General features: G+C 36.9%; 4 protein-coding genes across 7 annotated transcripts; 2 read left to right on the top strand and 2 right to left on the bottom strand.

The window, feature by feature from the left end:
* On the top strand, positions 1–7,641 carry LOC111456551 (tyrosine-specific transport protein 1-like). 4 transcript variants are annotated; one of them, XM_023098485.1, is made up of 11 exons: positions 1–204; positions 325–502; positions 1,209–1,596; positions 1,860–1,997; positions 2,108–2,267; positions 2,371–2,524; positions 2,617–2,757; positions 3,535–3,733; positions 4,580–4,778; positions 5,144–5,405; positions 6,943–7,641. In XM_023098485.1, the coding sequence occupies exons 1-8, from the start codon at positions 53–55 to the stop codon at positions 3,727–3,729; spliced, it is 1,506 nt and encodes a 501-aa protein (XP_022954253.1). In that variant the 5' UTR covers positions 1–52; the 3' UTR covers positions 3,730–3,733; positions 4,580–4,778; positions 5,144–5,405; positions 6,943–7,641. The 4 variants fall into 4 exon arrangements, with proteins under 4 accessions (XP_022954253.1, XP_022954261.1, XP_022954246.1 ...); XM_023098493.1 differs by having other exon boundaries at positions 53–204; positions 5,263–5,405; XM_023098478.1 differs by having other exon boundaries at positions 53–204; positions 4,469–4,778.
* LOC111456599 (probable aquaporin PIP2-5) lies at positions 6,801–10,027 on the bottom strand. Its single transcript, XM_023098551.1, has 4 exons — positions 9,352–10,027; positions 8,241–8,536; positions 7,666–7,806; positions 6,801–7,090 (listed from the first exon to the last, which is right to left on the bottom strand). Exons 1-4 carry the CDS (start codon positions 9,656–9,658, stop codon positions 6,971–6,973), a joined length of 864 nt encoding a protein of 287 aa, XP_022954319.1. The 5' UTR covers positions 9,659–10,027; the 3' UTR covers positions 6,801–6,970.
* A 195-nt stretch (positions 10,028–10,222) lies between these two features.
* On the top strand, positions 10,223–13,238 carry LOC111456573 (mannan endo-1,4-beta-mannosidase 6-like). Its single transcript, XM_023098505.1, has 6 exons — positions 10,223–10,418; positions 10,679–10,958; positions 11,765–11,959; positions 12,077–12,199; positions 12,332–12,543; positions 12,643–13,238. The coding sequence occupies exons 1-6, from the start codon at positions 10,273–10,275 to the stop codon at positions 13,082–13,084; spliced, it is 1,398 nt and encodes a 465-aa protein (XP_022954273.1). The 5' UTR covers positions 10,223–10,272; the 3' UTR covers positions 13,085–13,238.
* A 1,458-nt stretch (positions 13,239–14,696) lies between these two features.
* LOC111464573 (mRNA-decapping enzyme subunit 2-like) lies at positions 14,697–19,820 on the bottom strand. Its single transcript, XM_023108848.1, has 8 exons — positions 19,582–19,820; positions 17,846–17,997; positions 17,536–17,663; positions 17,325–17,420; positions 16,886–17,038; positions 15,586–15,689; positions 15,437–15,504; positions 14,697–15,198 (listed from the first exon to the last, which is right to left on the bottom strand). The coding sequence occupies exons 1-8, from the start codon at positions 19,662–19,664 to the stop codon at positions 15,008–15,010; spliced, it is 975 nt and encodes a 324-aa protein (XP_022964616.1). The 5' UTR covers positions 19,665–19,820; the 3' UTR covers positions 14,697–15,007.
* Between the last annotated feature and the right edge of the window lie 338 nt (positions 19,821–20,158).

Raw genomic sequence — 20,158 nt, 5'->3', positions numbered from 1 at the left:
TTCATTTCCAGCCATAACTTTCCAATCTCCTTCTTCAACTCTATTGTCTTCCATGAATTTACTCTCCGTCGTCGTCTCTTCCACCTTGTCATGCCCTAAAACCCACGACCGATGCCTGCAAATTCTTCCTCGATCGCCGTGGTCGTTGCCATGTTCAAGGACCACTCTGCAAAATCGCCGCCGAATCGGCGAAAGATCAAAGAGGTAGCTGGTACCGTTCATCGCTTTGATGATTGATGCTTCTTTAATTCACAAATTTATCCGTGTTTTTACGCCATGTTTGTATGAATTTTGAGTTTTGCTTTCTTTTACGTACTGTTATAGATACAAACGTCGGTTTCTCTGCTACGAGCAAAAAGAAGAAAGGGTAGAATCAAGAGAAGAACTACAGCCTGTTACGTCGCCTGAGAAGAAAGGAACTATAGCAGGAGCCGTGGCTTTCATAATCGGTACCAGTGTCGGATCGGGGATTCTTGCACTTCCACAGAAAGCATCTCCGGCTGTAACTTTCTCTCCCTCTCTTTCTATCTCTTAAATTTTGCATTTCATTTTATAAATGGTATGATATTATCCACTTTCAGCATAAGCTCTCATGGTTTTGTTTTTGGTTTTTCCAAAAAACCTCGTTCCAATGGAGATGTATTCATTATTTATAATCTCATGATCATTCCCTAAATTAGTCAAGGTGGGACTCCCTCCCAACAATCCTCCACTTGAACAAAAACAAAGTACACTATAGAGCCTCTCCTAAGGCTTATAGAGCTCTTGAACAACCTTTCCTCAATTGAGGCTCGACTTCTTCTTTGGAGTCCTCGAACAAAGTACATCATTTGTTCGACACATGAGTCACTTTTGATTACACCTTCGAGACTAATGACTTCTTTGTTCAACATTTGAGGATTCTATTGACATAGTTAAGTTAAAAGCATGCCTCTAATACCATGTTAAGAGTCCTAGGCTTCCACAATGGTATGATATTGTCCACTTTGATCATAAACTCTCCTAGCTTTGCTTTTGGTTTTCCCTAAAGGCCTCAATCTAATAGAGATGTATTCCTTACCCATAAACTCATGATCTTTCCCTAAATTAATCAACATGGGACTCCCCCCAACGATCCTCAACATTCTTGATACATTCTTGATAGACTATTTTTGTTGCCTTCGACGTTTATATCGTTTTTCAGAAAATGTCGTGTATTTTTGTGGCAGGGATTTTTTCCCAGTTCCATATCGATAATACTATGTTGGGGGTTTCTTCTGGTAGAAGCACTGTTGCTCGTTGAGATTAGTGTGGTTATGCGGAGGAAGAAGACTGAACGGGGAGAGACGGGGATGAAGGTGATTTCAGTGAGGACTATGGCCCAGGAGACGCTAGGGGACTTTGGTGGAACCCTGGCCACAGTTGCCTATGTTTTCCTGGGCTACATTTCCATGGTTGCCTATATTTCCAAGTCCGAAGAGATCCTTCTCCAATCATTCAATCTTCCAGCTCCACTTTCAGGCCTCTTTTTCACCTTAGTTTTTACTCTGCTCATCTCTGTTGGTAGGACTAGAACCGTAGATCAAGTCAACCAATGGCTTACAGCTTGTATGATAGGTATCTTCATGATTTGAGTCAGTATCATTGCCTCTCACCTTGAAGCACTTCTGTTTTTGGCACAAAAAGTCAAGTAAAACTCAGAGTTTTGATGCTATACACTTATACAAGGGTTCCAAATGTAGTATAATCTTCTACTTGATGTTAAATTCTAGAAACAGTTTTATAATCGAAACTAGAAAAATGTTTTGAAATCAACCTCCCAAATTTGCCACAGGTTTTTTACACGAACGTAGATAAATATTGTTCGTTAAATGTTGCAGGTTTACTTCTGGGAATTGAGGTGTTAGCAGTTCAGTTTGGGGGATGGTTTGCAATGGAAGGTGGAGGAGACTGGACAAAGGTCCCAACTACAATACCTGTTATTATCTTTGCTTTGGTATATCATGATGTAATACCAGGTAAAATTATATGTGAAATTTGTTTCATTTACCATTACTTTGTTCCCATGATCTGTAAAAGTATGAAGCTATAGCCCCCATTAGGTTGATCAAATCTTATACTTTGGCAGTTCTGTGTGCTTACTTGGAAGGCGACCTTCCTCGCCTACGAGTTTCAGTTTTGATTGGTAGCTTTATTCCATTGCTAACACTACTTGTCTGGGACGCAATAGCGTTTGGCTTGTTAGCGCAAGCTGATCAAGTAGTCGACCCTGTTGAATTGCTCCTGAGGTAGTTCTTTCCAAACCTTCAAGATTTCACGGAGTAGTTTTATTTAATGATATGCTGAATTATTATCTCAGCAAGTTTCTGAAAGAAGTTTATGGTTTGATAGAGTGAGATGGAGTGGAGTTTCTTACATGGTAGAATGGTTCTCGCTTCTTGCTGTTGGAACATCTATGCTGGGGACATTACTAAGCTTCTCTGAGTTTTTCAAGGAGCAACTCCGTAACATCTTTTTTAATTTCTCTACATCAGAGACTTTGCAAGTAAGGCTGCCTACAAAAATGTCTACTGTAGATTTACATAATGAACTGCAAGAGGCAAAACTAATGAAACCGCCATATGTTGGCTATGACAGGAGCCTTCGAATGTCGCTTTAAAGAGGAATTGGTGGGAAATGAATAAAGTAAGCCTCATTGCCATGGCAATTGCTGTTGGTCCCTCTCTTCTTGTGTCCACTACTAATCCAGATTCGTTCTCGGCTGCCACAGATATTGCAGTAAGTAAACATAACCATGTGCCTTCTGTCCTATAAACACTGAATATGCGTTTTAAGGACATAAATCATATAATTCAAGCTTAGGTTAGGTATTTTCACATTCTACTGTGGAAATCTCAAGTGTAATTTCTATTTCTAAAATTAATTTTTGAAGTGATTTTGTCTTTATAGTTCATATTGTAGTCAGCTTCTTATCCCCATGAACTTTGTAATGCTTTTGCCTAAGTGAACTTCAGAAGAGTGGATCCATATTTTTAATCCAAAAGTACCCCATGAGCGGTATCGTTCCATTTCCATTCCATGGTCTCATGAAGCATTTTTTCCATTTGAAAGGGAACGGTTTTTCGATGGCATGTGGCAATGTGATTAAGTTAAAACTTTCAATGATACCCAAATAACTGAAATATATTGAAAGATGAAAGAAAAAATTCAACAATTTTCATGTATTTGTGGTACTTGGAACCTCCCCTCAAAGAAATACCACTCTAAAGCCACTAAACAGTTGCCTACCTCTCCCCAAAGTACAACCTTTCTATTTATAATAAACTCCCAATAACCTTGCTAGTTACTATATTATCGTCGGCTATTAAGTCCTAACAAAATCATATGCCATAAAAAGATTCTGTTTAGATTTCATAATGTTACCAATCAACCCATTGATTTTAGTTGAAAGTATCAGCCCTTGTATCAGTAAAAATCATATGTGGATGTCCTTTATTATGTAACAGAAATTCAATGCTTGGTCTTTCTGTTTCTCTGATGCTCTGAATGAAACAGGGTGGATACTGTATGACGATGTTGTATGGAGTTCTGCCCCCGGCGATGGCATGGGCAATGCACAGTAGGGAATCTGAGGACACTAGCTTCAAGACAATATTGAGAGAGAGGCCTGCACTGTTTGGGCTAGGTTTATTTGCTTGTGGTATTATGGTGGAGCAAGTTCTTCAAGATATTCTGAAATTGCAATCGTAGCAAGGTAAAGCCATATTTTATCTGCATAATTTTATTTTTCATAATTTTTTGTGGACAGTTTAAAGCCTCATTCTTTTATGTTCTTCTTATGGAGAACTCCATTGTTAAACCAGGGTCATATTTTGTTCTTTTTTGTGTCCGTTGTTGCATAATAATTAAAAAATGTGCTGGAACTTATCCAAAATTAATTAAACTGAAAATTAAATAAATGTTCTGAATTTAGAAGATGCTTCATTGAGAATTGAGATCCACTTGACGGCTAGCTTCTTAGAATATGCAGTCCATAGTTGTTTTAGTTTTTTTTTTTTTTTTTTTTTAATTTATAATAATAAGAATTTTTTTTTTTTTAAGAAACAGAAGTCTTTAGTTGTTAGAGCACACTGTTCTGTGATTTTGATGAACTAAGACTGTTTGTGCTCCACCATAACTTAGTAACTCCCGGAACATAGAACTGAGAGAGGTATTAAAACAAAGGGAGAAGAGTAACCCAAGTAAGTGGCAATGTGATTAGGCTAAAACTTTTAAGAACCAATCTGAATGAACCACTTTTCCGTCTGGTTTTGAATTGAAATGTATCAAACTAATGCAATTATATTTACCTATTAACATTCCTAAACTAAAATAAAATTTGTTAACATTGAACTTATTTCTTTTGTAATTCATATGACATAAAAAGATTCTATATAGCATTGAGATTATTTCTTTTGTAATTCAACCGTTGATATCTATGTTTCAGTAGATGAGTTACACAGAAACGCCCACCAGACCATAGGTTTTTGTTGTAAGTAATGGCGCAACAGAAATTCAGTGCTTGGTTTTCCTGTTTCTCTGAAACTCTAAAACGAAACAGGGAGGATACTGCATGACAATGCTGTATGGAGTTCTCCCCCCAGCAATGGCATGGACAATGTACAATAGGGAATCTGAGGACACCAACTCCAAGGCATTATTGAAAGAGCGACCTGCACTGCTTGGGCTAGGTTTATTTGCATGTGGTATAATGGTGGAACAAGTTCTTCATGATACTCCGAAATTGCAGTCCTAGTAAGGTAAAAACCTTTTTCTTATCTAAATGTGTTTTATTTGTTTGTGTTTACTATTTCCCTTAATTTAATTGCATGCTTCTACTGAACACCTGAAAGCAAATTTCATGTCAAGATAAACAGTCTATATCATAGAATTAAAGCTATAAAAATTTGAACGAACTACATTACATTACAATCTTTGCATCTGTATTGTTTGAACGAAATGATTTTTTTTTTTTTTTTCGAGATCTTGATCTTCAGTGCCACCACAGATTCATGCATTTGAAAGTTCATCTCACAAATTCTAAACAGAAGAAAACTAGGAAAATACCATTACTTATCTGCAACAGTCTTCCTCTTCAACAAAAAAGTTTACAAATCTCATGCAGATTGCAGACTGAATTTGAGCAGCCCTTGCTGAAAACTTGAAAGAAGATGAACAGCTTGAATTGCAGACAATCTTGTTATATAAATTATAACACAATTGAAGCATCTGTGTTAAAAACAGCATACCCAATGAAGGAAAGCTGCGCAGAGTTTTCAAGAGGGAGACCATAGAACGCTTCAGGCCAAGGATCAGATAAAAAGGATAGAGAAGAGAAGAGAAAAGACAAGATGGTGGAGATGGGTGCCATTCTTTCTCCAAATGCTGTAAGTAATGAATTTTTTTTTCACCTGTTCTTTATACTTCATCAAAGAAAATGAGTTTATATAGAGCTGAAAAGGCACGAATCTCAATAAAACGTTTAGCCTTAAGTTTACCTGTGGGGTCCCTATGCCCTGACCCAGAAAGCAAAAGGAGCAATATTATGTTTAGAAGGAGAAGATATGATGTAATGTAAAGAAATTATGTAGGCGTGCCATAGAATTCCAAACTCAAGTGAAATAGAGTCATGGTTGCTTTCAGTTGATTTGAGATTTGTGATAAAAAGAAAGCAAAAGAAGAATCACAAGAAACAGGATAGGAAAAAAAGAAGATTGGTATGGGGACCAGTCATGTCCTAATGTTTGGAATCCTTTAGTTCATTGTTGAGTGAAAGACTTCATAAATATTCAAATCAAGGAGCTTATTGGGTGAATGGAAGTTCTTTTAATTCTTTATATAACTCGTGAGAATAGTCCACCGCTAATAGACATTGTTATTTTTGGGTTTTCCCTAAAGGTTTTAAAACGCGTTTGCTAGGGAGAAGTTTCCATACCTTTATAAAGAATGTTTCGTTCCCTCGAGACGTGGAATCTCTCAAATTCTCAAATTATATGGTTAAGATGTAATTATCCTATTTTGTTTTTGGAATATATTAAATTTATTCATTTCACTGTGCATAAAGATGAAAGACTGAGATTCCATTGAAAGGTATTGGAAAATCCATTCATCTTTGTGCCATATGAGGTGAGGATGTTGTGGAGGGAGAATCATTACGTCTCTCTCCTTAGTACATTCCAAAATCAATTCACTTTTCTTTTTTTATACATTCTAGTGCCAATCCACTTTTTTTTCTTTCATTTTTCAAAATACTTTTTTTCTTTTGTTTTTTAATTAAATCTCCAAATTTTAGCTTTGAGCTTCTTTAATAGAATGGGCAATTGCAGAAGATTAGACATAGTCCTAGACTTAATTGAAACGAGTCAGTATAACTTTTGATAGGTTCCTAAGTACATGCCCTAAGTACTTATTACTTCTTGGGTTGTAATTACTATCTTATTGGATTGTAATTACTATCTTATTAAGTTCAGTCATTAGTTGTTCGTAATCTACAAACCATTTCTACTAATAGTCAAAATTTCTTCGAATATGTCCTAGAATTCATTTGGGACGTGAGCAAAACTCAAATTGGTGAGTTGGTCAGGTGCTCTTTTACCTTGAAAAATTATACGGTTACCTCACGAAGAGTTAGCCGTACCCACAAATGATATAAATACTCGTCTCTTTTTTCTTATCTATTTTATTACTGCTTTATAACTCTTAGTTGGGATTAGCTTGTGGAATAGGCGATACAGTTTGTGTTTTTATGCATTTTTCTCCCGACTCAATATCAAACTTTGCCATTTCCGAGAAGGAAAAACTATTTTTAACCATTCCAATAGCAAAAGAAAGAACTAGTAGATTCATGAAAGTCTCAAGCAAACATGGGAAATAAAAACTCAAAATGCAAGTACTAGTGTTAACATCTGGTTCTTAAATCTCCAGGAGCTAATTAAAGGCAGCGTTATGATCATCACACATTTGGGTTGCTTCTAAATGAACCAAGAGCCTTCACAGCACCTGCTCGCAAGATGAATTGGTGGTAGAAAGCTGCAATGGCTGCTCCTATGAAGGGTCCAACCCAAAATATCCACTGCAAACAAATATCCATACCAATTAGTTCCCAAAACCAAGTATTTGAGTCATCAACGTTTCTCTTTTTGAAATGTTAGATTATTTATGATATTGTTATCGAATCAAGAAGTCTAGATGAAGTTTCTTTTTTAGTTCAACACCATATAGGAATGAAGGGACTCGAGCTTGTAGTCTATTAGTCAAAGTATAAACAACATGTGAGAATGGAGGGACTCGAACTTCTAGTCTATTAGTCAGAGTATAAACAATATGTGAGAATGGAGGGACTCGATCTTCTAGTCTATTAGTCAGGGTAGAAATAATATGTGGGATGGAGAGACTTGAACTTCTAGCCTATTAATCAGAGTCGAAACAATATGTGGAAATGGAGGGACTCAGCTTCTCGTCTTTAGTCAGGGTATAAACATATGGGAATGGAGGGACTCAAGCTTCTAGTCTATTAGTCAGAGTATAAACAACATGTGGTAATAGAGGGATTCGAGCTTCTAGTCTATTAGTTAGAGTACCTACCTTAACTAGTTAAGTTCCGTTTAAATTAATAGAACTTTACCGTAGATAAAGATAGAAACTAACATGATTATTCCAAGTGTTTTGGTGGTTGAAAATAACAGCAGATCCCAAGCTCCTTGCAGGGTTGATTCCAGTGCCAGTGACTGGAATGGTGGCCAGGTGAACTATGAACACTGCAAATCCAATTGGGAGTGGCGCCAAAACCTTCAAGGACAAAAAAAGAAGATAAGGATTTGTATGCATGTGAAGCCAAATAAAATAAAGTTCATAACTTTCATTTGATCAAAAAGATAACAGCAATTTATTTATTTATTTATTTATTTATTATTATTATTATCCGTAAGAAAGTAAGTTCTGAAAGAGGCATCTACAGGTGAAAGTTGGTGCCTAACACATGAACCCACTTTATAATTCTTTCAATAACAAAAAATTAACTGACCATTAAAATAAAATACCCAAAAAAAAGAGATTATTTATTATTTATTTTTTATTACAAAATTGAAGAATAAACTAATTTTAACTTTTTATTGAAAGTAGAAATAATAAAATTTAATATTTAAAATTATAAAAAATATTAAAGTATAAATATTTTTAATCTTTTAAATATAATTTATGAGATTAAAATTAAAGATGCATACAGGAACGTGGGAATCTCTTGCGCTTCGTTTGGGATCTGTAGCAGAGAAGACTGTATACACCAACACAAACGTCCCCACGATCTCCGCCGCCAGTCCAACGCCGACGGTGTAGCCGTCGGCGAGCCCATTTGCCCCACCGCCGTACTTCTGGAAGTGGGCCTTCTGGAAGGACTTCACGAGCCCAACTCCGCAAATGGCCCCTAAGCATTGGGCCACCATGTACATCACGGCCCGGACAAGTGACACCTTTCGGGCCAACAAAAGCCCAAATGTCACTGCTGGATTTATGTGCCCACCTGCACATCCTCCTCAAGTCAACACTAACTTTCTTTTCTTTCATTTTTCTAAAAAAAATAAACTCAAAATTAAAAATTATGACCAACCCGAACATAGGCTAAATAATTAAAATATTTGTAACGACCCAAGCCTACCGCTAGCAAATATTGTCTTCGTTGGGCTTTCCCTTTCGGGCTTCCCCTCAAGGCTTTAAAACACTTGCTCGGAGAAAGTTTCCACGCTCTTATAAAGAATGTTTTGTTCTCTTCACAACGACATCACAATATTATATATTTATATTGGAGATTAAATACGACCGTTACAATAATACACGGAAAAAAACTTGAAATATTAAAAGCTTTTCTTTAAACGGAAAAAGATAATAATAAAATTAATATATAATTTCCTAAATATAAACTATAGTTTAATAAATGAGAAGGAATATTTGGATTTTGTTTCACTTTTATTCAAATTTGCATAATTTTAAAAAATAAAATAAAATAAAAACATGATATTTATAGGAATTTCTATCAGTATTTTTTTTTTCAAAATTTTTATAAATATTTCTATTACATACGAATTTTGATATTTTTGTTTACATTTTCAACTGGGTATAAATTTTAAAATGAGGATCTAAAACCAATAAAATATTGATTTAAAAATGATTTTTCCACCAAAATAATAATAATAATAATAAATAAATAATGTGTAAGCGCCAAATGGAATAACGTAAACAAAGTGCATGATAATATCATGAACTCTCAACCAAAAAGAAAAACTGGAAAAAGAATTTCAATACTTAAACTTTAAGCCGAAGAAACGGAGAAAGAAGAACCTGAAATTCCAGCGGTACAGTAAACAAGAACGAAGATCATTCCACCAAACGCCCAGGCAATGCCAAGAATCCCGACGCCACCGCAAGGATCAACGTTCTTGTTGCCGATATGATCCGTCTGCGATTTGTAGCCGATCACCGTCAACACAGTGACGTACAGGAAAAGCAGAGTGGCTATGAACTCCGCAATCAGAGCTCTGTAAAACGACCATTTCGTAATCTCCACGGCATCGATGAGCGGCGCCGGTGGTGGATCGTGGTAGTCCTTCGCCGAGAACGAGCCGCGTTCCGCTGCATTCTTAGCCATAATGACAGAGAAATCGAAAATCGAAGCCCTAGGAGAGAGAAAATCAATTTCCGGCGATGGATTTTGATTTGAATATGGTGCAAAGTTGGGGAGGGAAGAGCTGCATTTAATAAGAGGAAATTGAAGGATGAAAAGAGAAAAGGAGCAGTGAGTTTCAGCGGCTCCGGCTGAGTTGGGCACACCGCCCACCCACTTGCCATTGCTATGCTCCGTACCTTTGTCGCTCTGACCCACTCAGAACAGTGATTTCACTGTGCATACCACTTACTACAGTAACGACAAATTCCTTTCATGCTCCAAATAAATAATCAATGGCGGTAACCTTTTAACGTCTTTGCCCTGTGTATGCATTTACAGTTTATTAGAAGAACGTTGCTTAGAAGTGATAGCGTTTGCATCTTTACTCTTACGGCCATTGCCATATCTGAAACTGAAAGATTAAACGATTGATATCAATATGTTCATTTTCTTGCCTTCAAAGGATTGGAACGGTTTAACTCTTTCCTGAAATGCTCTGTTGCGTCTAATGTTAATGTAGCTGAAATATTTCTATATATACTAAGAGAAATGGTGGTTCAAAAGTGTGGTAAATTTCTCTTTGAGAAATCAAAACAATGGCTGTTCATTACACAATTCTCAGTTTAAAACTCATTTTTCTGATTGCTGTTTTTGTCTTCACTGTTGAGGGTGATGGGGTTGGGAATAATCAGCAATTTGATCTCTTGGTTGAGGATACAACTGAGAATCATTTGAGTCATGGGTAACTATTACTTTTTGTCTGCTCGCCTTTATTGTTATACCCTTTTCTCCTTTGGTCCCACAGTTATTTCCTTTGATCTTTGTTTAGATGTTTTAGCTTGATCTTCACATCTTTTGTTTAGATGTTTAAAACTCAATTTCGTGACACAAGACAAGACCAAAACATAATTTTATATGGAATTTAGGGACCATAATTGTTTGAAAGTTTAGGACCAAACTAACATTTAAGGGCACATTTTTGTTTTTTGTTCATCAATATAGGTTTGATGGAGTGGTTGAAAAGGAAGATGATCCATGGAGTATGGTGGAGACAAGGCAGAACCAGTTTGTAGTAGATGGCCAACCGTTCTATGTTAATGGTTTCAACACATACTGGTTGATGATATTTGCAGCGGATCAATCCACGAGAGGAAAGGTCACAGAGTTGTTTAAACAAGCTGCTTCTGTGGGCTTAACAGTTTGTAGGACATGGGCATTCAATGATGGCCAGTGGAGAGCTCTTCAAAAGTCTCCTTCTGTGTATGATGAAGAAGTCTTCAAGGTACTCAAGGCTATTCATTAGGAGTTATTTACAAAACAGCTTTCTATTTTTAAGAACAAGAGTAACATCTACTAGCCACTCGATCATAGTTCTTAAAGATCATTATGAAAACAAACATAGAAGTTGTGTGTAATGGCCCAAGCTCACCGTTAGCAGATATTGTCCTCTTTCGATTTTCCCTTTCGAACTTCCCCTCAAGATTTTTAAACTGTGTCTACTAGGGAGAGGTTTCCACACTCTTATAAAAAATAATTTGTTCTCCTCCCAACCGATGTGGGATCTCACAATCTCCCTCCCATTTGGGGCCAGCGTCCTTGCTGACACTCGTTCCCTTCTCCAATCGATGTGGGATCCCCCAATCCACCCCCTTCGGGGCCCAGCGTCCTTGTTGGCACATCGCCTCTTGTCCACCCCCTTCAAGGCTCAGCCTCCTTGCCAGCACACCACCTCATGTCCACCCCCTCCCCTTCGGGGTTCAGTCTCCTCGCTAACATTGCCCAGTGTCTGGCTCTAATACCATTTGTAACGGCCCAAGCCTATCGCTAGCAAATATTATCCTCTTTTGATTTTTCCTTTTGGGTTTCCCCTCAAGGTTTTTAAAATGCGTCTACTAGGGAGGGGTTTTCACACCCTTATAAAGAATGACTTTTTCTCCTCCCCAACTGATGTGGGACCTCACATTGTGTTTCAACATATTCACTCCTTTTTACGCCTGTATTAGAATGATGGCCGTGCATGTGCCAAACTGTACAATCATAAATTCCATTCATCCTTATGTAACTTCCTTTCATTTTAATGAATGGCAGGGATTAGATTTTGTGATTAGTGAAGCAAAGAAGTATAAGATAAGACTTATATTGTCATTAGCAAACAATTGGGAAGCATTTGGTGGCAAAGCACAATACGTGAAATGGGGGAAAGCTGCTGGCCTCAACTTGACATCTGATGACGATTTCTTCTCTGATTCAACTGTCAGAAGCTACTACAAGGCTCATGTTAAGGCGAGTTGCCAACTTCCCAACACATATTTCTTTGCTTAATACATCTACTGAATTGAATCAATCATTCTATTGTTAGCATGAAACTGATATCTGTTTTTCCCCATGTGAATGGTATAGACGGTGCTTAATAGAGTGAATTCCTTCACAAATGTCATGTACAAAGATGATCCAACCATTTTTGCCTGGGAATTGATGAACGAACCTCGTTGCACGTCGGATCCTTCTGGCGATAAACTTCAGGTTTGCTTTCTATAACTGCCATTTTGCATAGCCCCCATAGTTCATATCTTGAAAAGAAAGAGGTGGAATTGTGGTGCATCTGAGCAACCAATATTGTAAATTGAAGTTATTGAATGGCATTGGCATTGGCAGGGATGGATTCAAGAAATGGCTGTGTATGTGAAGAGCATGGATCCAAAGCACTTACTGGAAGTTGGTTTGGAGGGATTTTATGGCCCATCCACACCCAACAGAGTTCAGTTCAATCCAAATACTTATGCTCAACAAGTTGGAACTGATTTCATCAGAAACCATAAAGTTCTTGGTGTTGATTTTGCTTCAGTTCACATTTATGCAGACACATGGTATGTTGCCAAAACATTCATTAAACATGATATGAACTAGAATCTTTTCTTTTCTAATGTTACAACTTCGATGATTCCAACATTAACTCATTGTCAAAGGGTTTCTCAAACGATCTCGGACGCCCATCTTCAATTCACGAAATCATGGATGGAGGCTCACATAGAGGATGCAGAGAAGTACCTCGGAATGCCAGTCCTTTTCGCCGAGTTCGGGGTCTCGTCGAAAGATCCTGGATACAACTCGAGTTTCCGAGATGCATTCATTAACTCAGTGTACAAGACCCTGTTGGATTCAACAAAGAAAGGAGGGAGTGGGGGAGGAAGCCTGGTATGGCAGCTATTTCCTGAAGGAACTGAGAACATGGATGATGGTTATGCAATTGTTCTCTCCAAATCTCCTTCAACCTCAAACGTTATAACTCTGCAATCTACAAGGTTGTCCCTCTTCAACTCCATGTGTTCCATGAAATGCCGTTGGGGTTGCAAGAAGAAAAATGCTATGGATCTCCTCTTTCTTGGCCACCATGATCATGATCTGTAAATGAACCGGTCGGCGAGTATATAGGTATCCGATCCTTATAGATTATCTGGAAGGGTATACATGAATTCCCTGTATCATAAATAACGGAACTTTGTTCCTTGTATGATCTTGCTTTTAAAATATAGAAGTTTGAATTTAAGGTCTCTTATTCTAATTATAGACGGATCAAGAGAGTTCCATGGCTCAACTAGTTAACCCATTATATCGACTAACATTTAAGTCGAGTATATAATTTTTTTTTAAAAAAAATAACAAAAATAAGGTAACAGTAGAAGAAGAGAGCAAATTCCAATTCCTTTTGACTCTGATGCTTACAGCCTGAGAAAGATTTGATATCTAATTTGAATATTTTTTTTCTTTTCTTTTTTGTGGGTAATTTGGTATTTTAGTTTGGACCGTGACAGACCAACGATCACCTCTGTCTTTGAGTCACCCAACCAATAGAATAACGCCACGTTATAAGAAAGGCCAAACAGTATGGTGAGCTGTCAGTGCGTCACCGACTTCGCAGTGAAAAGCATTTTACTTTCGGTGAACTAAATTTACCACGTGTCTAGACATAGGGTGATATCCGAAAGTAGGTCTGGTAACTTTTTGAAAGGCTAAAATAAGTTACCCTAATGAACGTATTTCGAAAATTTTATTGGCAAAATATTTAAAAGTGATTCTAAAAATTCAAAAGATGCTATTCACTTTATTAAAAGTAGTTCTAAATTTTTCTTGACTAAATAAATAAAAGTGACGCTAAAAATTCAAAAAAAATATTGAATATGAGTTTGAATGACTTTTCAACAAGAATAAAAAACAGTTTTAAAATTCTTTTTCTGCTCTATAATTAGAATTGATTTCAAAAATTCTAAAAATAAAACAACATTAAACCCCAATTTTCAACTTTCTTCACAAACACACTTAGTTCTTTTAAAACAAATACTTACAAACCGACCATATTAATGTCTCTAAACGATTTCGCCGAATTCTATTTTCTTCAAAAAGAAAAAAGAAACTAAATAATAAGTCAATTCTTATGATTCGAGCATTTTTAGAGTTGGTTTTGGATTACTATTCTTATAAATCTTTTCACTCTAACTTATATTTGATAGATGAACATGACTCTCCACAATGGTATGCAATTGTCCACTTTGAACATAAGCTTTCGTGACTTTGTTTTGGCCTTCCCCAAAAGGCGTCGTACCAATGGAGAGAATACTCTTTGCTTATGAACTCATGATCATTCCCTAAATTAGCCGATGTGAGACTTTCCTCATCTAACCATATATATAAACTAAACTGCATAGCAAAATGCGAGCGACAAAGAAAGAAAAGGGTAGGGGCCATCAAAAAGGGGGAAGAGCACGAGCATGACTTCTAATGGATGAGAAATAGTGCTCACCCCACAAGAGTACGAAACCAAACTGATAAAAAAAAACTAAAGAAACCACCGAAGTCCAAGACATTACTACTACATCCATGTTTCTGTACAGGAAATTCATGTGCCATAAAATGAAGAACTCCCACGAACCCGACACCTGTCGTTGCAATCTAGCTGGCAAAGTATATCAAATAGTGATATATCTATCTCTATCTCTATCTCACCACAACAACACCAAACTGATGCAACTCTAATAATGTGATCGTTGAAGCCTTTTTCATCAACAGACATTTCCACATCAACACTTTTGTATAGACTACAGAAATATGCAAATTTCACACAAAATGAGAACTCTAAACCATTACTTTATGTCCAAAATAGCATGGAGGACGGTAGAGAAGACCAAATCACTTGCCCATTCTCTCTCAGTCTATGTTCACTCTTTTTTTTCTTTTTTTTTGCTATTACTATTAGTTAGTAATTTGTGACATATCTATAGGGTCTAAGCATGTACCAACTAAGACAAAAGGTCTTTTAAGACTTAGAGAAGACTTTTAAGAAAAGGCTCTTTCCATGGACTGTATGATTGAGGCAGTATCAAACTTGAAGTTTCTGAAGCTCTTGCCTGGACCAGTGTCGGGGGTGGAAACATGAACATCCATGTCTGGTTTACTTAATTGGCTCTCTATCACGATTGTACTGCTGCTACCTATCGAGCTGTTCTTAGCCTTCCATACGGTTAATCCTTGAAAAACAAGAACAGACTCCATTAGCAAAACTCAGAAAGGCATATTGGCAGATTGGTCTGGTAAAAACTAGGAAGGAAGTTTATGCAATTAAGAGAATGTAAAGGTTTTGGGTTTTGGCTTGGAATTTGGATGCCTATAACTTGATTTGAGAAAAATAAATCTTTGGAAATCAGAAGCGAACTCGTACTGATAATAAGTGCAAAATCTTATAATCCATAGGTGAAGAAAAGAAACCTCTTATTGACACATCGGGTTTTGAAGCTACAGGGGGCTGATGTGTCGAAATCCATGACCTCAGAGATCTGCAAGAAGATGCTGATCCTTTAGAACACCATTCGTTAACGATGTGGAAGAAATCATTAAGAATATACAGATGTACTCACGCCAAAAAAGGAGCAACCATATAAAGCTTGAGACCGTTCATCCCACGAGATATTACATTATCACCAGCTGGTTCAAGATCACCAAGTCGATGCCATGCAATTTCCTGTTTACAAATAGTTAAGTGCATGCTTTCAACTACAAAAGATTCCATTGAAAACATTGCATCAATAAACACTCCCACCCCCACCCATCACCAAAAGAGAGAGAAGAAAAAGAAGGAAATTACAATCATAACGTACTAAAATAGCTTCAATACTATTTAAACACGTTTCCCCCTTTTCCTAAGATACCCAGAAAATTTGCGAAACCCATGCTCACTTCAGTTCAAAATGAAAGCTACCACCGACATGCAAAAAAATTTATAGGCATGGGATGTTTAATTTTTCAGACAGGCATCCAAAAGGAATTCTAAAGCCAAACCTCTAAGTTGAATCCAAAAATATTATATGTTCATCAGTATTACAGCCCTTTGGGTTGAACATGTTATGAAACGCAAAAGGATTCACATGGTAATTTAAAAGTTCAGGATAGCCAAGAGTGTTTGTTGGTAAATCTTCTTAAAGCTTTTACCCAAAAGCTATAATCTCAAAATTCTTACATGCATGGAGCAAACCTACAGCATATTTTAATACTAAAAAACAAAGATGTGATTCTTGATGGAAGCCAAGGATGCAAAGGAATAGACTAAACTCAAGATTCATCAACGCATCCTTCTTTCATTAACAAGAACAATACTTTTTCATTTTTAAGAATATTACATCACAAAGCAGGGTGGAGATTAAAATTTACGAATCTTACATTAAGGGAGGTAGAAATGTCTTAACTAGTAAGTCATGCTCAGGTTGGCAACAAGACATTTTAAAGTAATAAACCATGCTATACATATTACAAATGCTTGAATTTTCAATCAAATCAAAGGCTGTCAAAAGACCTGATGAAAACCTACACAATCGTGAAAAAAAGACTAAACCAAAGATTCATCAGCACATTCTTTTTCAATAGCATCACGGTTGCATGAGTTTTGATATGGCATAAAATAAATACAGCATTGAGAAAAGAGAGTTTTATCAACTAATGAGAATATTGACATCTTTTTTTTTACGGGAAGAATATTAGTATTTCAGAACTAGTAACATCTTCTTTTTTTCATTTTTTCTTTTTTGTGATAAGAATCAAAAGAATATTGCTTGGAAGAACATACAAAAGGAGAGATGAGATATCCCCACTTCTGGAGCAATGATATCGATGTAGATCCAAACTAAAATTCTAACATATTTTGAGGTAAGAAAAAACACATACACTGATCTCTTTCTTAGTTTGTGGGGCAAAGATGTTATCATCTTTTACACCAGCAATGATGTAAAGCCGCACCCTTTGCGGTCCAAATATAACCTCTATGTATTCAGATTTGTTGATAAGATTTGTAATGTCAAATCCTGTTTCTTCCAGTACCTGCGTTCACATGGGAGATCTTATATTTATAGGAGACACAGCAGGTGATTTAATAACTGCAACAGGAAATTGATGTCTGAAAAAGTTGACGGTAACAGAGAAACTTTTCACCATCGATAAGTAAAATATTAAACCAAGATTCAGTCTTTCTTGGCCAGATCCTATGGAGGGAAATGGAATAGCATCTAACTAGCTAATTCGTTAACTTCAAGTGAGTTTGAAGTTACTATCCAAGTAGAATTTACATAAGAATGCCAAAAATAAGGAGAAAGAGAATCAAGATTACTTCTCTAATGGCACAAGCATGGTCTTCCTCATCTTTGCTCTTTTTACCTCGTGGAAAACTCCAACTTGATCCTTTCCACCCCTTCACCAACAAGCACTGTATATTGCCAATAACAAATAAAAGGGGACAGTGTCAACTTCCTTTACATCATGTGGGAAAATATAGCTTAAACAATTTTGAAGTGTGCTGAGCTTCATTAACAAGAGCTCACCCGTTCAGAGGTTTCATCTAATATGATTGCCCCAGTTACAGGAACTCGAACCTTGTAGGAAGTGAAGTCTTTAAAGATATCATCAATATGGGCGACATATGGTTTTAAGACATCACAACTTTTGAACACTGATATCTAATAAGGAGAAACAAGAATGTGCAGAATCGCAGATAAAAATAGGCACGCGAATATGGATTAAGAAGAAAAAAATAAAGTATACTACTAACAAGTATTAATCATCATTAGAGAGAGAGAGGACTCCCACTATTATTTTCCCATAATCAATTGGTTGCACAGCTATGCAGGATACGTAACGACGTGAACTCCTTCAGATTTAATGACTTTAAAGACGGATTTCTTTCCACTGAATTGTCTTCATAAAACCAATGTGCATACTCTATGAGGAAAAGAATCCTTTCAAATGACTGTAGATCTTCCTTCGGCACATTCAAAACAAACCGACTGCAGAAAATCAACACAAAACAATGAAATGTTGAAGCAAATAATGGAGGAGGAAAAGAGATTCAGAGAGCATCGTGCTGGTTAGAAATATGGAAACTAATGGAGAATGAATTGAAGATCCATCAAGATCATATCGCATACAAAGACTAAGGATGTAATGGGCCTAGGAAACAACAATATTTGTTGGAGTAACAACTTATTTACCTAAAAGAAATTCATATGTATTCTGTACTACGAGAAAGATTTCTTACTAAGTCAATTCTGAAAACTTTATTCTAACACTAAGGTCCACCAAAACACTAAGCCAACAGAGCTCGTTTTATCGCATAACCCTTCGTTGAGCTCATAATGCCTATTTAAAGTCTATTCCCCATCTTACATGACCTCTTCCCTAACATTAACCTTCCTCATTTAAAGCCTATTCCCCATGCCCATCTTACTGACCTCTTCCAGCTCAGTTAATGGGAAGAAGATTCAACAAACATTTATTCTTGTGTTTTTTCGGGAAGATTTTGTGGGAAGATTTTATTGTTTTTTCGTTTTCATTTTGGAATGGTCAAATGATCAACAAAAAAATTTAGTTTTCATTTTGGAATGGTCACATGATCAACAAAAAATTTAGTTTTCATTTTGGAATGGTCAAATGATCAAAATTGACTTCGTCGGGAGATGGAGATCAGGATTGAATCCCGGCCATAAACGTCTTTTGTCGTTTTGTCGGGAGACTATAAATAGCGGGTAAAAATGAGATGGGTGAATGGATGAAATTGAGATCTTAGAGACGTTTTCCTTAGAAATCCGAGATCAATTTTGCCATTTTTGAGTTTCAATCAATTCTTGTGTAATCGAGCCTCGATCAATCAGGTTAGATTGTGGAGTGACTCTCTGTTGATCCAAATTTCAAGGTGTTAATTATTTGATTGACCAAATTTCTAAGTGTTAATTATTTGATTGACCAAATTTCTAAGTGTTAATTATTTGATCGAAGGGTTTTGGCTAAAACTTAGGATGGGCCGAGATTAGGGTTTTCTTATCAATTACACAAAATCACAATAACTTCCCTTTTTGTTACATCAAAGAACGCTTCCAGCGTAAAACCATCCAACCGTCAGTTCAGAAATGTGCGAACAAGCTCCTCAAAACAATAATCATGGACTAACCACACTCGCGGTAATAAACGGAAATTGCGCAACATCAAGCATTTTAAAGCTAAGTCAGATGAGAAATCAATGGAGAAAAAAAAAAAACCAAATGTACATCCATAAAAGAAATCTCCGTGTAGCCGATCAACTCTAAACCGCATTCCTAGTCCAAAATTCAACTCCCTATGCTTCATCGCCGTTTTCAAGGACAATTTCTTGCGACTAAACGTACTACTTTTATTTTTCAATTTCTAGCTATTACGATCGAACGGAAGCTCTCAATCGTTTGGCAGAACAGAAACCAGTAAAATGTAATAAGACATCGCAAAAAAGTGAGTCAACCTGAAAAGAATGTGATGCTCGCAGCACACTATCGAGTAGTTCAACAACAAGTACGAATACTAAAACTAGTGAGAGAGTAGAGTTGAGTTGAAGAACTGACCTACAAAGATCGTCGAGGAGCTCCTGAGGAGGAAGACCGTTTTTGACCGGAGCAGTGCAGGAGGAGCTGTGAAGAGCGGCCATGGAATTCCGAATTGGAATCGACGAGAGCGAGATGAAGAGATTCAGCTCCTCTTCGTCGATCCTGAATGAAAGAGCGCCAAAATTGGATTGGATTCACCCAACGCCCCACACACAGGAAGAAGTAGATGCGAAACGATAAAGCAAGCCAATGTAGTCAATCGATCAGTGCGTTTCTATGAATTTGCATCGACCCGGTTTATGGTTTCCTTTCCGAACCGGTCCGACCGGACCAGACATCCAAATATTCTCACCAATGAAATCATACCAGCTTCCCTTCCAACTAAACTCATATTCGAACGTAGGTAGGATTTAAAAAGACTTCGAGCTCATTCGAGTCCACCAAATGAGCTCATTCAAGTCCCGAGCCTACCAAATGAGCTCATTCAAAAGACTTCGAGCTCATGCAAGCTCATTCAAAGGACAAAGTCCCTCCCATAGTATACCTATACGAATTTACTAGGTGGACTCGAAGTCACCAAATGAGCTCATTCAAG

Source organism: Cucurbita moschata, unplaced genomic scaffold, assembly GCF_002738365.1.
Source record: "Cucurbita moschata cultivar Rifu unplaced genomic scaffold, Cmos_1.0 Cmo_Scf00002, whole genome shotgun sequence".
Lineage (NCBI taxonomy): Eukaryota > Viridiplantae > Streptophyta > Magnoliopsida > Cucurbitales > Cucurbitaceae > Cucurbita > Cucurbita moschata.
Note: the sequence above shows the minus strand (reverse complement) of the source record. Positions and strands in the feature narration are given on the sequence as shown.